The 20,125-nt window shown below is 39.2% G+C and overlaps 1 protein-coding gene across 1 annotated transcript in view; it reads right to left on the bottom strand.

Moving 5' to 3' along the window:
* Positions 1–1,258: 1,258 nt before the first annotated feature.
* LOC120478946 (uncharacterized) overlaps positions 1,259–20,125 on the bottom strand; it is a 150,968-nt gene continuing 132,101 nt past the window's right edge. The window contains exons 36-48 of the mRNA XM_089120794.1: positions 16,588–16,998; positions 14,042–14,479; positions 11,235–11,696; positions 8,516–8,956; positions 5,915–6,355; positions 5,480–5,737; positions 5,146–5,388; positions 4,783–5,049; positions 3,993–4,250; positions 3,594–3,899; positions 3,211–3,483; positions 3,036–3,119; positions 1,259–2,555 (exon numbers count right to left, since the gene is read on the bottom strand). Of these exons, the coding sequence (XP_088976920.1) occupies positions 2,489–2,555; positions 3,036–3,119; positions 3,211–3,483; positions 3,594–3,899; positions 3,993–4,250; positions 4,783–5,049; positions 5,146–5,388; positions 5,480–5,737; positions 5,915–6,355; positions 8,516–8,956; positions 11,235–11,696; positions 14,042–14,479; positions 16,588–16,998 (3,949 nt within the window). The 3' untranslated portion in view covers positions 1,259–2,488. The remainder of the gene's footprint in view (positions 2,556–3,035; positions 3,120–3,210; positions 3,484–3,593; positions 3,900–3,992; positions 4,251–4,782; positions 5,050–5,145; positions 5,389–5,479; positions 5,738–5,914; positions 6,356–8,515; positions 8,957–11,234; positions 11,697–14,041; positions 14,480–16,587; positions 16,999–20,125) is intronic.

Raw genomic sequence — 20,125 nt, 5'->3', positions numbered from 1 at the left:
CGGGGCTCGAGGGCTCCAGCAGGCCAGCGGGCCTTCATGGAGGAGAGAAAAGACTATCTCACAAAGAACCAAGGTCATTCTCAGGAGTTTGTAACCAGGACTCTAACCAACAATGACTCCAATCACCCACTTTTCTGTCTTCCTCACTTCTCCTGGGTGCTCGGCGTGCCCTCAACAGGCCCCAGGCCTTGACCAAACTAGCCATTTGGTCAGGGAGAAAGATAACTTTCAAACAACTTCCACTTGACACTGCTGGAACCCTCAACGAATTCAATTTTCCACAACTTCAAGAATTGTTCCCACTACAAATGCAAGTATTCAATTAATTGAAATGTGAAAATTAAATGCTGTTGGTTCTTCTCATAGTTAGATGGATCTTCTCCATCATTACATCATTTCATCTCTCACTCCTTTTCCTTACACATTATGTATTTATGTGTATTTGTTTAGTTTTTACATGTTTATGATTAGTTAATAAAACTTATGCACTTTATGTATTTGGTTCCGGTTGACTGAATTGCAAATCAAAGTCACTTTTACGATCGTGGTTTTTGCTACTTGCTCAAAGTGCTGTACATTCTAAGAAATAATTATTCTTCTGTTGACGTGGAAGATACATTTTCTTAGAATAAATTAATAATCAAAAGAACTGATTAATTGACTGTAAGATTAATTTAGCCATACCAAGTTAATCAAATTAACTGACCCAAATATTCATAATTTATAATAACAAGTTATTATTTATTATTAATTTTCAAAAAGGTTGAGTTCCTTACAATGGGTTTCAAGTAGTCGCATACAGATTTGCTGTGTGTGTGTATGTATATAGGTGAAACTCGAAAAATTAGAATATCGTGCAAAAGTTCATTTCAGTAATTCAACTTAAAAGGTGAAACTAATACAGTATATTATAGACTCATTACAGTCAAAGTGAGATATTTCAAGCCTTTGTTATAATTTGACTATGGCTTACAGCTTATGAATAAAAAATTAGAATATTATGAAAAGGTTTTCACAATATTATTGACACCTTTTAAATTGAATTACTGAAACAAATGAACGTTTGCACGATATTCTAATTTTTCAAGTTTCATCTGTAGTAGTCAACATTTGAAGTGCATCAAAAAAGTGAATCAAAGTTGTCCTGACAAGAACGGGTTTTGTTCAATATTATGTATAACTTTGATGAAAGGGTTAGGTCCACTTCAAATGTTGACTACTGCATTCATTTATAAATACATAAACAAAAGAAACATCCTTTCACTTTAAACAGCTTTTATTTCAAGCTAATTTCTAATTTCATATTATGTTTAAATATTTTTATGAACACAAAATGCTTCAACAACTGAGACAACAACAAAACATTTCTCAGAATGTTTTTTTTTTTTTTTTTGACAAACAGAAATGAGTCCCTGAACAAAGGGGGTCAATATCAATCCTCAAATTATCCAACACATCTGGGGCTTCATACAGTGTGTGCAGAATTATTAGGCACGTTTATTTTCTGATCATATATTGTTTTTTTTCCAGGCACATATTACCAATTCCAAAACACATTAATCTTAATAACTACTATTAATTTTGTATTTAATCATTTATAAGTGACATATAATTGTTTATGAAGGCTGGAAAACGCCTTGTATTCAGGTGTGCATAATTAGGCATGTTTTCTTTTACAGATAAAATAAGCCAAAAAAAGAGGTACTAAACCTCAGCTTGTGATTCTTATTATTCTCATAATAAGAATCACAAACTGAAGTGTTGTAGAATACATGATCAACCAGAATCTGACAGGACGTTTTGGGAGTTCATTTTTAGTCTATCTCTGCAAAACAGACTTCAGGGTAGGGGGTGGACTAAAAATTATCTCCCAAAACTTACTGTCAGATTCTGGAAGATGAATTCTTCAAACAGTGATACAAGAGGATGTGGTGCTGGTCATTCAAGAGTCACTCTCAATCTGACTATAAAGCCTATAAAATAAAAACAGTCTTCATGTATTTTACTAACTTCACCTTGTGATTAACTCCACCTCTTATTAAGAGGGCATCATTTTTTTAGGATTCTTTACATTACCTCTTTACATAGTATACTATGGAAGTCAATGAGACCAGAAACTGTCTGGTTACTGATATTCTTCTAAATATATAAAAAATCGGCTGAATGGATTTGAAAATGGTAAAACCCAACTGTTTAATTCTGGGGGAGTTGTAAAATGAGCCTATTTCCAAAAAAGTGGAGTATCCCTTTAAGACAATATATAGGCCATTATTACCAAAACTTTGCAATTGCTAACATTTCAACTTAATCATTCTGGTTTAAATGAATCATAAAGATATAAATAAATTCCTTTCAAAATAATCGTAAAAATAAACTATGACACAGATGTTTCATGCTTTTTAAAGTGATTGACACTTTGTTTTATCATGAATTGAGTCATTTACAAAACATCTTAATAATGAATCATCAGGTTTACGGTCCAGGATCTTCACCATATTTCAAATCGCTTGTCTCCGATGAACTTCTTTCTGTCACTGACTTTGTTCCCGAACAGCCTGAAAACACAAAATTCACCACAATATGATATTATAAAGTCATCTGATTTCAAAAGTCAGTCAAAAAGTAAAAGTATTCATCAAAGTATGTCATTTAATTATATTTGGCTAAGCTGTGCGCAAAATATGTATTCTAAACTGAACCACTGACATTTATGTATATGCTAATTCATTTTAAATATGCACTTTCATATACAAAAAATACAGGCTTACTTAATCATATTTAAATGCTTCAAGAAATGCTTATCATGTGGCCCTTCAACAATGTGGATCTAGAACTAGCATTGCTTGCATTATTTTAACTTGTAATTTAACAATAAATTGAATCAGATTACAGAAAACAGATGACTCTATAAAGTAAAAATCAAATGAATTATGTTTTGTTTGTTAAATCACTAAAACTACTGTTTCATTAATGAATGATGTGGGTTAGAGGGTCAATAAACCTACAGAAATGAGACTCAGATCACACACACTCACCGCACAGTCTGGATATTGCTGTGACTGGAGACGACGCTGTGGATTCTCTCTGCTGATTCGTCTGTTATATTATTGTGACTGACACTATGAGAAGAAATGAGACAGAAACAATAAATGAACAGAAGTAAACATGTGTTTAGTGTTTGTCTATTGCTGTGGTGTCTCTGTAACTCACTCCAGAGTCTGAGTTTTGTGCAGATGCGGCATCAGCGGCTTCATGCAGTGATCCGTGAGTTTGCAGTGACTGAGATCCAGTTCTTTCAGCCCTTCAGAATATTCCAGAAACAGCGCCAGCTGTTCACAAGCGCTCTGGTCCATCTGAGTGTGACTGAGGTCCATCTCTCCTCCTAAAGCCTGTGAAAGAGCCTCAGTCCTCCTCGAAGAGCCTCTCTCAGATCCATCTTTACTGATACAAGCCAGAAACTGCAGCAGCAAAGCTTTACTGCAACTGAAGAGAGGAAGAACAACACAATGATAATATAGAGGGAGTTTATATGGAGTTAAATAATTGGACTGTGTGATATCAGTAATGAGAGGTATCAGTCAGATATTTCTCACCTCAGCTGGACTCGAGGCAGGATTGGCCAAAGTTGTTTCAGGGCCGTATCAGAGATCTCACAGTCCTGTAAAACCAACTTCACAACACTTTGGGTTTTCTGAAGCACAGATGAGATTATTTTACAGTCTTTAACAGTGAGTGTCAAATGTTGTTGATTTTCCAGCGTGTCTGTTAAATCCAGAGCCGAGCCGCAGGAGAAGTCCAGTGTGTTGTGAAGAGCAGAGAGCAGAACAGATGCTGCCCCCTGCTGGAGATCAGAGGAACTGCAGCCATGAAGCAGCTTTAGCAGCAGCAGCCTGTCAACACTACACACACACACACACACACACACTGTTAACGGAGAGATTCTTGAGCAAAACAACAGGCATTATAATATCATTGCTGTTAAATGAGCTGACCTGAGTCGTGTGACTCTGCTGAGCAAAGGCAGAAAGCTCTCCAGCTCCCCCTCTGGTATGGAGGTCCAGAGCAGACTGAGTTTAACAGTGTTGCAGTTCTCGAGAGTGAAGCGCAGGGCAGCGCAGTGAACAGAGTCCAACACTCTGCCGTTCAGGTTGATGTCATTTCCTGCTGAACTCATCAGACTGGACACATACTGAGGAGAGCGAGTCTCGTAAATCTCCATAATGATGGACAGAGTAAAGCTGGGACTCATCCTGTGGAGAATAAGATCATTCAGTAAAATCTACTTGAATCAAAGTCACTCAGTGAATACAGAGAAGAAAAATACATGTTCTTTAATAAAGATGCAATGGTTTATCCAGGATGAGAAATGTAAAGTGACCCAGAAATCTAATTTGCCACGGGACAGCCTGCAAACTTTCTAATATGTATTTAGAATAGTGGTTTTCTATTCATGAGTAAATATAAAGTCTGTGGTCAAACATTACTTTAAAAGATTTTGTTCTACAACAAACATTAAAGTCTTATTTTTATTTATTGATTTTATTTACGAGTTTCTTCAATGATTGAGAAATAAGCCAGGGGACCCTGAAAAACCAGAAGCAACTTGTTAGCAACTTATGTTTTTAAAGCACACAGTGGTTTCACAACTCACATTTGAGGTATATAAAAATGTAAAAAAAAAAAAAAAGTATATATATATATATATATATATATATATATAAATTAAATTCAATTAAATTAGGGAGGGAAACCATGGCTCTATTCATGATGGATTATTTGTACCTTTTTAACTTGATTTTCTCTATCAAGGGCAGAAGTTCTCGGATGTTTTCACAAGAGATTTTGCTCTTTCTCACGTCCAACTTCAGATTCAGAGCTTGATGTGTCAGATTCAGATCTTGATGTGTCAGTATGTAATGAATCACTTCCCAGGTCAGTGAGCAGGAAGTCAGATCCTTCGACACTTTCTTCAGGAAAGAGCGTGTCAGTTCATCATCCTGTGCTTCATACACCACAGAAACCAACTGCTGAAGAGTCTCTTTAGAGAACCTGAACACACACACGCACACACACACAACTGGTCAGTTTGTTAAACCGGTAGATTTACTCACAGAAAATGGACCAACTTGCTGAACACACACAGACCTGATAGTCACAGGCTCCTGGAGACCCAACAGAGCCGTGAGAGACAGAGTCTCTGATTTACACTCAGTAAGATCCAAACACTGAACAGAAAACAGTCTCAGGAGAGACGTCAAGCTGCTCAGGATACGAGAGAGATTTCGCTTCGAGTTTTTTGTGAGCAGTGAAAACTCCTCTATCAGTGGAAAAGGACCATTCAATGATCTCAGCGCTCTGAACATCTTCACTATCAGTTCGTCTTCCACACTGTCAAAGACAAAATCAGAGATCATGAGAAACATTCAAACAGTATTTCAGGATGATTTAAAAGTGTGGATGCAGATGATGAATGTGAAACCTCAGTTTGTGCAGGTGTGTGATGTGTCTGAAGAGCAGTTTGAGTCCTCTGAGAGAGATGGCGAGTGTCTTCAGAGTCAGGTTTAGTTTGGAGGGCGAGCGGCCCAGAACTCTCCCCACAGATCTGCAGGAGCTGCTGGGTAATTTCCCACTCAGAGTAACAGTGAAGTCTAAAGCCCGGAGCAGAGGAGTCACCTGATCTGCCTTCACTCTCGGCCCCAACACTTTACATAGTGACGGGATGAACCGATCAGCATTCCTACAGGACGAGGATTTAATCAATGAAAATTATTAAATATAGATATATAAAAGTATCCTGTCATGGTAATATTCAAGCATACTGACTTATGTTTACAATCTGTGGTTGAAAAAGCATACATCTTTAATTAAATATAAAGGCATTTAAAATGGTATTTTAAAAGTATTTCACACAGACCTGAGCTGTGAGATGTAGGGCAGACACTGGAGGAATCCCCTCACTTCACTCTCTTCATCTGTCCAGTCTCTCAGATCTACTGGTTTCTTCTCTGTCTGCAGTTTCAGCACTTCTAGGAGGATGGAGATCTTTCTCTCTGAGAGCTTTATGATCCAGACTGCAGGAGCTGACTGATAAACTGGCTGTAATGCTGGAAGGACACTCCTGCCTGTTTGAGTCTCATAGTCCTTCACATGTGAACACAGATCCAGCAGGAAATCACACTGAGTCCAGATATAACAATTATTCTCATCAAAGGGGAAAGATGTGTAACTGCACACAGATGTTAATAGTTCAGTGTAATTTTCTTCTGTATTTGCATCAAACTCTGAAGCTGAAACAAACAGATTCAGCAGAAACTTTACAGCATTCTCTCTCTTCCCGTCGCTAATGCCAGAAAATCTGTGGAGACACAAACATAATAATCACTTTATTGTGTGTAGGAGAATATATAATATTGAAAAACGTGACACATTGAATTATTAATTAATATAAAAATATATATGAACATTCAGATTCAACTATTAATGATCTATTAACTATTATCAGTTTATATTTCAGTTAGTGGCTAGTTGAGTGGTGTGATATAAATATAATCCTAAATTAAATATTTAGTAAATAAAAAGTACATCTTTCGGAATCTAAAAAAAAAAACAAACAAAAAAAAAAAAGTTTGAGTTACTTAATTAATTTCCTCAAACCTTTAATTTCCAGAACATGTAATTTGCACATATATTGAGTTGATATGAAGATAAACCTGCGTCAGACACACAGTTTCTACACTGTTGATTTTCTGATTTGACAGTAAACACTTAATCTAGAATAGTCAATCAGTAATATCACACACACACACACACACACACACACACACACACACACACACACACACACACACACACACACACACACACACACACACACACACACACACACACACACACACACACACAATGTGTTTATAAAACATAAATTGTAGAGAATCCAAAAGCCTCCATTTATTTAAATAGGGAGAGCTGGTTACACCATGACATCACACGTTTTTGTTTTTTAACGGCTCCACGTGACACTATTCTCACGTTAAACATTTTTTTAAAAGGCTTTCAATTGCATTTACTGAAAATTAAAGGTGCTCTATGTATTTTTTAGCGGCCTCTATCGGGGATGTTTCAGATTGCAACCAATTTTTAAGAGAGCGCTCGTACTCTTACACAAGAGCGAGCAGCACTCACAGTACACGACCACACTGAGACTTTCAACACACCGGAGAAAGCATCACACAACATGCTGGAAACTCATGTAAACTCCCACTGCACCATTAATAATAGGATACTGTTATCAGCTTGACGTTGAACTACAGTAACGCTCCATGCTCATCTCAGTGTAACAGTAAGATCGTAGGAAGTAACATAACTGTACTGAACGTGTCTGTCTGGAAATGTGTATTATAAACAATATGGTAGTAGTGGGATGAGTGACGTTAGACATGAGATCTAGAACATAAAGTCAAGTCAAGTCAAATATATTTATATAGCGCTTTTCACAATACAGATTGTATCAAAGCTGCTTCAGTATCAATCAAGACAACTAAACAGTGTTTGTTTATTCATGAAAAAAAGACAATCAAGTTTGGTAGAGCTGATCAATGGTATGATGGGTCATTTAATTTGAATATCCCCAACTGAGCAAGCCAACGGCAAAAGTAAAATAAAACATAAAATAAAAGTTCCATCCTAAAGCACCTACTTTTTGTTATTCTGGAACAGTCTTTTGTATTTATTTCATGTCTCATGTATGTTGTAGTTTACTCTGCTATTTCATTACAGTTAACCATTTCAGCATATCTGAAAACTTGTGATTTATCATCACAATAAAAATAGCGAAGGTCTCTCCATAATTCAGATGCTCTGCTGATGTTGATCCGTGTTTTCGTCCAAAGTCGATGCAATTCACGTTTGGCCTGACGAGCTTCAGCAGAAACTGAGATTTTTGTTTCGTTTTGTTTTGTATATTTTTGTGGAGTTTGTGTTTGAGTGTGTGTTCTGCTGGAGGCAGGAGTGTTTTGGTGTTATCAGACTCATGTCGTTCGCCGCAGTGCCGTCGCATAGACTGTATTTATAAGGAGAGAGGCTCGGGAGCACGCGTGCACATCACATCCGACTCGGAGACTTCAAATAGAAATAGGAATATGGCCTTCAGAGGTAATAGCAAAACCCGACAAGAGGATCATTGTAATGTGTGATTACAACCCCTTCACACACAGGCAATAAAAAAGAGATAAAAAAAGAGATTCATTTTAGAAAAAAAGTTACATTTAGCACCTTTAATTACAAAAAATCTATAAATAATAGCTCATCATTTTTTTTTTTTTATAAAAATTGCATTGTATTATTGTACACATATTTTATGTAAACACAAACATTTATTTTGGATGTGATTAATCGTGATTAATCGTTGCCCATATACTATATATACACTCTATACTGCATATTCAATTCATTAATTTTATAGTGAGCACTGAATACAATAATCCAGCATGGTTGGTGTGTTCCTCATGAGACTCACCTGAGCTGTGAGATGTAGGGCAGACACTGGAGGAATCCCCTCACTTCACTCTCTTCATCTGTCCAGTCTCTCAGATCTACTGGTTTCTTCTCTGTCTGCAGTTTCAGCACTTCTAGGAGGATGGAGATCTTTCTCTCTGAGAGATTTATTCTCCAGACTGCAGGAGCTGACTGATAAACTGACTGTAATGCTGGAAGGACACTCCTGCCTGTTTGAGTCTCATAGTCCTTCACATGTGACCACAGATCCAGCAGGAAATCACACTGAGTCCCGGTATGACAATTATTCTCATCAAAGGGGAAAGATGTGTAACTGCACACAGATGTTAATAGTTCAGTGTAATTTTCTTCTGTATTTGCATCAAACTCTGATGCTGAAACAAACAGATCCAGCAGAAACTTCACAGCAGTTTCTCTCTTCCCGTCGATAATGCCATAAAATCTGTGGAGACACACATAATAATCACTTTATTGTGTGTAGGAGAATATATAATATTGAAAAACGTGACTCATTGAATTATTAATTAATACAAAAATATATATGAACATTCAGATTCAACTATTAATGATCTATTAACTATTATCAGTTTATATTTCAGTTAGTGGCTATTGAGTGGTGTGATATAAATATAATCCTAAATTAAATATTTAGTAAATAAAAAGTACATCTTTCGGAATCTAAAAAAACAAAACAAAAAAAAAAACAAAGTTTGAGTTACTTAATTAATTTCCTCAAACCTTTAATTTCCAGAACATGTAATTGGCACATATATTGAGTTGATATGAAGATAAACCTGCGTCAGACACACAGTTTCTACACTGTTGATTTTCTGATTTGACAGTAAACACTTAATCTAGAATAGTCAATCAGTAATATCACACACACACACACACACACACACACACACACACACACACACACACACACAAAGATAGAAATGAACTGGTAAGACTGCATCAGCAGATTTTGAGAATATTTGAAATAAATAAATAAAATCCAAAAGAGTCTCTCTCACACACACACACACACACACACACACACACACACACACACACACACACACACACACACACACACACACACACACACACACACACACACACACACACACACACACAATGTGTTTATAAAACATAAATTGTAGAGAATCCAAAAGCCTCCATTTATTTAAATAGGGAGAGCTGGTTACACCATGACATCACACATTTTTGTTTTTTAACGGCTCCAGGTGACACTATTCTCACATTAAACATTTTTTTAAAAGGCTTTCAATTGCATTTACTGAAAATTAAAGGTGCTCTATGTATTTTTTAGCGGCCTCTATCGGGGATGTTTCAGATTGCAACCAATTTTTACGAGAGCGCTCGTACTCTTACACAAGAGCGAGCAGCACTCACAGTACACGACCACACTGAGACTTTCAACACACCGGAGAAAGCATCACACAACATGCTGGAAACTCATGTAAACTCCCACTGCACCATTAATAATAGGATACTGTTATCAGCTTGACGTTGAACTACAGTAACGCTCCATGCTCATCTCAGTGTAACAGTAAGATCGTAGGAAGTAACATAACTGTACTGAACGTGTCTGTCTGGAAATGTGTATTATAAACAATATGGTAGTAGTGGGATGAGTGACGTTAGACATGAGATCTAGAACATAAATTCAAGTCAAGTCAAATATATTTATATAGCGCTTTTCACAATACAGATTGTATCAAAGCTGCTTCAGTATCAATCAAGACAACTAAACAGTGTTTGTTTATTCATGAAAAAAAGACAATCAAGTTTGGTAGAGCTGATCAATGGTATGATGGGTCATTTAATTTGAATATCCCCAACTGAGCAAGCCAACGGCAAAAGTAAAATAAAACATAAAATAAAAGTTCCATCCTAAAGCACCTACTTTTTGTTATTCTGGAACAGTCTTTTGTATTTATTTCATGTCTCATGTATGTTGTAGTTTACTCTGCTATTTCATTACAGTTAACCATTTCAGCATATCTGAAAACTTGTGATTTATCATCACAATAAAAATAGCGAAGGTCTCTCCATAATTCAGATGCTCTGCTGATGTTGATCCGTGTTTTCGTCCAAAGTCGATGCAATTCACGTTTGGCCTGACGAGCTTCAGCAGAAACTGAGATTTTTGTTTCGTTTTGTTTTTTATATTTTTGTGGAGTTTGTGTTTGAGTGTGTGTTCTGCTGGAGGCAGGAGTGTTTTGGTGTTATCAGACTCATGTCGTTCGCCGCAGTGCCGTCGCATAGACTGTATTTATAAGGAGAGAGGCTCGGGAGCACGCGTGCACATCACATCCGACTCGGAGACTAAGAATATGGCCTTCAGAGGTAATAGCAAAACCCGACAAGAGGATCATTGTAATGTGTGATTACAACCCCTTCACACACAGGCAATAAAAAAAGAGATAAAAAAAGAGATTCATTTTAGAAAAAAAGTTACATTTAGCACCTTTAATTACAAAAAAATCTATAAATAATAGCTCATCATTTTTTTTAATAAAAATTGCATTGTATTATTGTACACATATTTTATGTAAACACAAACATTTATTTTGGATGTGATTAATCGTGATTAATCGTTGCCCATATATATATAAATACACTCTATACTGCATATTCAATTCATTAATTTTATTGTGATCACTGAATACAATAATCCAGCATGGTTGGTGTGTTCCTCATGAGAGTCTCACCTGAGCTGTGAGATGTAGGGCAGACACTGGAGGAATCCCCTCACTTCACTCTCTTCATCTGTCCAGTCTCTCAGACCTACTGGTTTCTTCTCTGTCTGCAGTTTCAGCACTTCTAGGAGGATGGAGATCTTTCTCTCTGAGAGCTTTATTCTCCAGACTGCAGGAGCTGACTGATAAACTGACTGTAATGCTGGAAGGACACTCCTGCCTGTTTGAGTCTCATAGTCCTTCACATGTGACCACAGATCCAGCAGGAAATCACAGTGTTCAACCTGACAGTCCTCATTATAAAGCCAATCATCATCATCATCATCATAACAGATAAATGATCTGTAGCTGCACACAGATGTTAAAAGCTCAATGTAATTCTCTCCTGTAGTTGTAACACATGTTGAAGCTGCAACAGTCAGATTCAGTAGAATCTGGGCAGCAGATTTCATCCCAAAAGCATGTTCATCAATTCTGTGGACAGAGACAAAATGTTAATGTACAGATCTGGATAAAATAAAATCCTGTATGTGATCCACCATATAAATTATTTGTTTTCACAGACAAACTGGACAAACTCAAACAGAACAAACATGTTCTGTTCAGTTCATATTTTCGCTGCTTCAAAAAAATTCGAACTAATCCACTCATGTCACATGGACTACTTTGATGATGTCTTTATTGCCTCTATGGACATGGACAGTATAAGGTACATACATTTTCAATGGAGGAACAGAAAGCTCGCCGACTAAATCTAAAATATCTTAAACTGTGTTTCGAAGATGAACTTACGGGCTTGGAACGACATGAGGGTGAGTCATTAATGTAATTTTTGGGTGAACTAACCCTTTAAGATCGACTATGCAGTAACCCACTGTAGCTCGATTATAACCGCATATATATGCATGAAGCTGATATAATAGAAATACATGAATAAAATCAATCTCTGCAGAGACTGACTGAACAAGAGTGAGAGAAGGATTTGAACAACAGATTTACTCACAACACGACTGTCAGCGGCCAGATCATAAACAGAGACGCTTAGTTAAAACTGTGTCATGAGAGAACAGTGTTGGGCTCGTTACTCAAAACATGTGTCATTTACTCATTACTAGTTAATCCTTACAAACATAATATTATTACTGTACTTATTACTCCCAGACAACAGTAATTTATTACACTAGTTACATTACTCTTCCATTACACCTCCAAATAATTGGTAATTGCATAATTTTTGCAGCCTGAGAATCCATGAAAGTTACAAATAAACGAAGAGTACAACTGTCTCAAACTGATGACAAGCCACGATTGTTTTAAACCCCTTCTGTTATTTAATAAAGCAGCAACATAGAAAAACTAAAATAAAAGCTGTATTTTCAGCCGCTATATGATATAGTTTATAAATGTTCTTCTCCGTCTTCAGACAAAGACTTGCTGCGTTGATGATGTCATGAGCGCACACACACAACAACGATTATGAAAATTGATAGAGATGATTGGATTTCTAAATTTCAAATTATTAGCAACTGTGAAAATAAATAAATGTTATTAGTTACACTACTAGTTACCAGAGAAAGTAATATTACTGTAACGCATTACTAGTCTATCTAGTTACTGCCCAACACTGACTGAACAACTAGCAGTTAGTTAGAGCGAATCACACTTACTTTTCAGATTCAAATTACACCAATACCTCTTTATGTAACTGATTTAAAACAGTTATGATCAGTCTTGTGTAAAATAATTAGATGACTAACTTGTAAGACTGTGAAGTTTATGCAACAGTGTTTTCAATTCTGGTTCACATTCACATATATATTGTCTTCCAAACATACACTGAACATTAAATTTATACATTTTATTGTGAGCTCTGTATACAAAATTGGATGCTTAGATCAGAATTAAAGTATATAGCCGAGCAAAGAATACAACGAGTAGAAAAGGCCAAACTGCTGGGTTTGGTTATTGATAGTAGTCTTTCTTGGACAGAACACATAAATACTATTGTTAACAGAATAGGATGCGGCACTGCATTAACTAAAAAATGTTGTCATTTTGTGAATCGGGAAACTTTAAAAATAGTAACAGAGTCATTAATATTGTGTCACTTATCATACTGCACTGAGGTGTGCAATTAAAACGGACTTGACAAAAATTTAGGTTGCGCACAATAAAGCATCAAGACTTGTTCTGGGCTGCTCAATTACAACAAGTCCAGATCAGATGTATTCTACTCTTTCATGGCTCACGTTAAACCAAAGAATAACAGTTACTTTAAACACGATGATACATAACACATTGATGATGGAAATGCCTATTTCTCTGTTTGATCAACTAGTGTATTGTAATTTTGTGCAAAATCATAACACCAGAAAGGCAAATAATGGTCATATAACGGTCCCCCATCAAAAAACTAATTTTATGAAGAAAACCGTCCTGTATAGAGCTGTAGTCATCTGGAATAACATTTAATATCAGTTTTGTAATAAGCTGTCATTTAAAAGAAGTCTAAGATGTTATGTGTTGATGTAGGTTCTTATATTGATTAAGGTAATTGTAAATAAGATGGTATTTGTGTTAACTTATTCATTTTTTTATGAATTGATACTAGATTGTATATATGTATGAGTGTGTGTTTGTGTATGTATGTGCACATATGAAATGTGTATATGTGTTGATTGTGATGGTTAATTGTGCTTGTAATGGACCCCAGGAAGATTACCTGATTGCACAGACTTTTAGCAAATGGGATCCTAAAAATAAACAAATAAACATATACAATAATCCAGCATGATTGGTGTGTTCCCCATGAGTCTCACCTGAGCTGTGAGATGTAGGGCAGACACTGGAGGAATCCCCTCACTTCACTCTCTTCATCTGTCCAGTCTATCAGCTCTACTGGTTTCTTCTCTGTCTGCAGTTTCAGCACTTCTAGGAGGATGGAGATCTTTCTCTCTGAGAGCTTTATGATCCAGACTGCAGGAGCTGACTGATAAACTGGCTGTAATGCTGGAAGGACACTCCTGCCTGTTTGAGTCTCATAATCCTTCACATGTGACCACAGATCCAGCAGGAAATCAGAGTGAGCCCGGGTATAATAATTATTATCATAGGGGAAAGATGTGTAGCTGCACACAGATGTTAATAGTTCAGTGTAATTTTCTTCTGTATTTGCATCAAACTCTGATGTTGAAACAAACAGATTCAGCAGAAACTTTACAGCATTCTCTCTCTTCCCGTCGCTAATGCCAGAAAATCTGTGGAGACACACACATGATTATTACTTTATTGTGTGTAGTAGAATATAATATTGAAAAACATGACTCATTGAATTATTAATTAATATAAAAATATATATGAACATTGGGATTTAACTATTCATTCAGTTTATATTTCAGTTGTAGAGGCTGGTTGGTTTTAGAGTGGTGTGTTATAAATATAATCCTATATTAAATATTTAGTAAATAAAATAATTTCTATATTGCTTTTATTTTTCAGAATCTTAAAAAAAAAAAAAAAAAAAAGTCTGAGTAACTTAATTAATTTCCTCAAACCTTTAATTTCCAGAATATGTAATTGGCACATATATTGAGTTGATATGAAGATAAACCTGCATCAGACACACAGTTTCTACACTGTTTATTTTCTGATTTGACAGTAAACTCTTAATCTAGAATAGTCAATCAGTAATATCACACACACACACACACACACACACACACACACACGCGCACACACACACACACACACACACACACACACACACACACACACACACACACACACACACACACACACACACACACACACACACACACGCACACACGCACACACGCACACACACACACACACACACACACACACACACACACACACACACAATGTGTTTATAAAACATAAATTGGAGAGAATCCAAAAGCCTCTATATATTTATATAGGGAGAGCTGGTTACACCATGCCATGATTTTTTTTAAATGCTTTTTGCATTTACTGAAAATTTATATATATATATATATATATATATATATATATATATATATACATGTATATATATATATATAAATTAATGAAAAAATAGCTCATAATATATTTTTTTATATAAAAATTGCATTGTGTCATAAAATCCCCTCAAATTTATAAATAATAATCAAAAAATATTACTTAACAAAAAAACATATTACATTGATTTCCCTGAAGAAAAAAAAAGTTACATTTCAAGGCTTTGGTCACTTTTGACCATGAAGGGATCAAGTGTGAGCCCAAAATGAAGAGACTCAGATAGACTATGCAGAAACCCACTGTACCTATATTATAACCACATTTATAAACATTCAGTGAGCTGCATGAAGCTGATATAATAGAAATACATGAACAAAATCAATCTCTACAGAGACTGACTGAACAAGAGTGAGAGAAGGATTTGAACAACAGATTTACTCACAACACAACTGTCAGCGGCCAGATCATAAACAGAGACGCTTAGTTAAAACTGTGTCATGAGAGAACAGTGTTGGGCTCGTTACTCAAAACATGTGTCATTTATTCATTACTAGTTAATCCTTACAAAAATAATATTATTACTTTTCTTATTACTCCCAGACAACAGTAATTAATTACACTAGTTACATTACTCTTCCATTACACCTCCAAATAATTGGTAATTGCATAATTTTTGCAGCCTGTGAATCCATGAAAGTTACAAATAAACGAAGAGTACAACTGTCTCGAACTGATGACGAGCCACGATTGTTTTAAACCCCTTCTGTTATTTAATAAAGCAGCAACATAGAAAATATAAAATAAAAGCTGTATTTTCAGCCGCTATATGATATAGTTTATAAATGTTCTTCTCCGTCTTCAGACAAAGACTTGCTGCGTTGATGATGTCATGAGCGCACACACACAACAATGATTATGAAAACTGATAGTGATGATTGGATTTCTGAATTTCAAATTATTAGCAACTGTGACAAAAAGAATAATGTTATTAGTTACACTACTAACGGAGAAAGTAATATGACTGTAACGCATCACTAGTCTATCTAGTTCCTGCCCAACACTGACTGAAGAACTAGCAGTTAGTTAGAGCAAATCACACTTACTCTTTAGATTCAAATTACACCAATACCTCTTTATGTAACTGATTTAAAACAGTTTTGATCAGTCTTGTGTAAAATAATTAGATGACTAACGTGTAAGACTAGTCTATAAAGTTTATGCAACAGTGTTTTCAATTCTGGTTCATGTTCACAAATATATTGTCTTCCTAACATACACTGAACATTAAATTCATTAATTTTATTGTGAGCACTGAGTACAATAATCCAGCATGGTTGGTGTGTTCCTCATGACATGAGACTCTCACCTGAGCTGTGAGATGTAGGGCAGACACTGGAGGAATCCCCTCACTTCACTCTCTTCATCTGTCCACTCGCTCAGCTCTACTGGTTTCTTCTCTGTCTGCAGTTTCAGCACTTCTAGGAGGATGGAGATCTTTCTCTCTGAGAGCTTTATTCTCCAGACTGCAGGAGCTGACTGATAAACTGACTGTAATGCTGGAAGGACACTCCTGCCTGTTTGAGTCTCATAGTCCTTCACATGTGACCACAGATCTAGCAGGAAATCACATCTCTCATAATTCACAGATGACAACAGTTTCTTCACAGTTTCTTCTATTGTCTCTTTCTGGTGGAGAGCAGCTTGCAGACACAAATCCAGTATGAAAGATCTCTTTATTTTCTCCCATGATTCAGATGATTTATTCTGTTCAACAAATCTAAAGAAAGAATAAACAACATTCAGTTAGAGACGACAAAGGAGACAAATAAAGATTATTTAAATTAATCAAACAGTTTGTCAGACAATACCTAAGGTCAGTGTAATTGAACAGTGAAAAGTGATGAACAAATATTTATTATTATCTTTAGTTCCCTTTCGTAGTCACTCCGAGTTACGTCGGAATGACGGAGAATGGGGGGGTTTCGCATAGAAAGCCAATCCTCTTCGAGTATTTAATAACGAGCCAATGGCATGAAAATGCCTTGGAGCTGTGGAATTTGCATAGCGTAACTCCGCCCCACCCCGTGGGTATAAAAGGAGGAAGTGAACGCAACCGCAGTATGTTTTCGCTTCGGAGCCAAGAGACTTCTTCACTCCTCAAGCCATTTTCACTGAGTACAACTCTTCGAGACGAGCGTCCTCTTCAGTGTTGGTGTGACGGCGGTACCCAGCGAGATTCTGCATTGCCTGCGATCTGAGCAGTGGTCTGCCAGACTATGCGCTTCTCCCTGGTCGCCTCAGAGCTGAAAGAGTGAATTTTCTCCTCTCTATTGAAAGAACTGCACGCGGCACGTCTTTTTAAAGACGGTTCGCCCGTGTTCTTCTGGGTGCGGTCAATTCATGTCGTCTTCTGATGGTCACGATCGCTGCTCTGTGTGTCTGGGCATTCTGCATGCAGCAGCAGCGTTCGTGGATGACTCATGTTCCTTCTGTGGGAACATGATCATCTCTAAACTGCGATCTAGACTCAATGATCTAATAAAAGTGAAAGTCCCCGTGTCCGCTACTCGTTCTGCTTCTTCTTCTAGAAGCTCTTCGACTCGCAGACAGGGTGATTTGACGGTGACTGTGTGGAACAAACCCCCGACGCTAGCTCCTCGGGCCACACCCACCGCTCCGGTGTTAGAGCCAGCGAGCGCCGAATCGCATCAGGCGTCTGCCTCTTCGCAGGTACCGTCTGTTTCGTTCGGCGCTCCAGAGGATGATGCGATGTTGATCGCAGCATCACAAGGCGGGCTTGATTCCTCGGGAAGTGAGGATGCGGCTGCGTTGCTTCCCTCGGGAGCGTCAGCGTTGCTGTGTCTGATCCCGAGATGACGGCCATGATATCTCGGGCCACGGTGAGTATTGGGTTGGAGTGGAACTCCGCCCTGTCCCGATCTCTCGCAGTTGGATAATTGGTTTTTGGGTAAGGCTGCCGCCTCACGGCCACAGCTGACCCCAATTCCCTTTTTCCCAGAGTTGCATGCGGAACTGACGCGCACTTGGAGGGCTCCTTTGTCCTCCCGAGAGCGTGCCTCAGTTTTCCCCGCCTTTCCTCCCCTCGACGGCGCGGTTGCCCGTGGGTGCGCTGGGACTCCCCCGGTGGAGCGCTCTGTTGCGATGCAACTGTGTCCGCAGCGCGCGTCCTCCCGCGGTGCTCCCAGGCACCCATCCAAAGCCTGTAGGTTCTCGTCGTCTATGGCGGCGCGATCCTATAGAGCGGCGGGACGGGCAGCCTCCACCCTGCATGCGATGAGCACCTTGCAAGCTGCTCAGGGATATGCAAGAGGGGGGGACTGACCAAGCGAGCTGCCACCGACCTCGCTCTCAAATGGGCGACAGAAGTGGCCGCTCGCTCCCTTGGTCAGGTGATGGCCACCAGTGTGGTCCAGGAGCGTCATCAATGGCTCAACCTGGCAGACTCGCGGGATGCCGAGCGGACTTGTCTGCTCGATGCCCCCCTCTCCCAGGTTGGCCTTTTCGGTGGTGCGGTCGAGGACTTCGCCCAGCAGTTTGACAGCCCAGGAGCAGACGGAGGCGATTATACACTTCTGCCCCGACGGTCAGCTGCTGCCTCCACCCAGCCGTCGGTTCAGACGCCTCCGCCTGCTCGCCGCCTTCCCTTCTGTCGGGGAACGGGGCTCGACTGTGCACCCGCACGGAGTAATTCCCGTGCGCATGCCGGTCTCCCCACCTCGCTGCCCCTCCGGGGGGACGTCTGTTGTTCGCATGACCCCGCTGGATCAGTTCCTGGGAGCTTGGTTAGAGCTCCCGGCCTATCCCGCCGGGTCATCAGAGCGATCAGACGCGGCTACGCGATTCAGTTCGCACGGTCTCCTCCCCGTTTCAGGGGAATTCGCTTCACTACGGTCGGCGGCAATGCCCGGGTCATGAGAGCGGAGATTGCAACCCTGCTGGCGAAGGGTGCAATCGAGACGGTCCCTCCAGCCGAGATGGAGATCAGGGGTTACAGCCCCCACTTCATTGTCCACAGGAAGACCGGTGGGTTATGACCGATCCTGAATCTGCACACATTTTCGAATGCGTCTGGCCTCAGGATTGGTTTGCAGCGATAGACCTGAAGGACGCGTACTTTCATGTCTCCATTTTGCCTCGACACAGACCGTTTCTTCGGTTTGCTTCGAAGGCCAGGCATATCAGTACACGGTTCTCCCATTCGGGTTAGCTCTGTCACCTCGCGTCTTCACGAAGATCATCAAGGCAGCCCTTGTTCCCCCTCGCGAACACGGGGTTCGCATCCTGAACTATCTTGATGATTGGCTGATCCTGGCACACTCTCGAGAACAGGTTTGCGAACACAGAGACCTGGTGCTTCAGCACCTAGCCCGTCTGGGCCTAGGGGTCAACCGGAAGAAGAGCAAACTTTGCCCCGTGCAGAGGATCTCTTTTCTCGGTATGGAGATAGACTCGGTCGCCATGTCCGCGCAGCTCACGAACGAGCGCGCGCACTCACTGCTGACTTGTTTTCGACAGTTTGAGAACAAGAGTGCGGTCCCACTGAAACTTTTTCAGAGGCTCCTGGGGCATATGGCATCCACAGCCGCGGCAACGCCGCTCGGACTGCTTCATATGAGACCGCTTCAGCTGTGGCTTCGTGGTCGAGTCCCGAGGTGGGCATGGCATCGCGGCTCGCTCCGAGTTCCAGTGACTCCAGCGTGCCGCCAGACCTTCTTCCCGTGGTCGAGCCTCAGCTTTTTACGGGCCGGAGTCCCTCTTTAGCGAGTTTCCAGGCATGTCGTTGTCTCAACGGATGCCTCTACCACGGGTTGGGGTGCCATGTGCAATGGTCATGCAGCCGCGGGTTCCTGGACAGGACCCCAGTGCCTCATGCTCATCAATTG

The sequence above is a fragment of the Pimephales promelas genome, chromosome 16 (genome assembly GCF_988280905.1).
Source record: "Pimephales promelas chromosome 16, fPimPro1.hap1.1, whole genome shotgun sequence".
NCBI lineage: Eukaryota > Metazoa > Chordata > Actinopteri > Cypriniformes > Leuciscidae > Pimephales > Pimephales promelas.
Note: the sequence above shows the minus strand (reverse complement) of the source record. Positions and strands in the feature narration are given on the sequence as shown.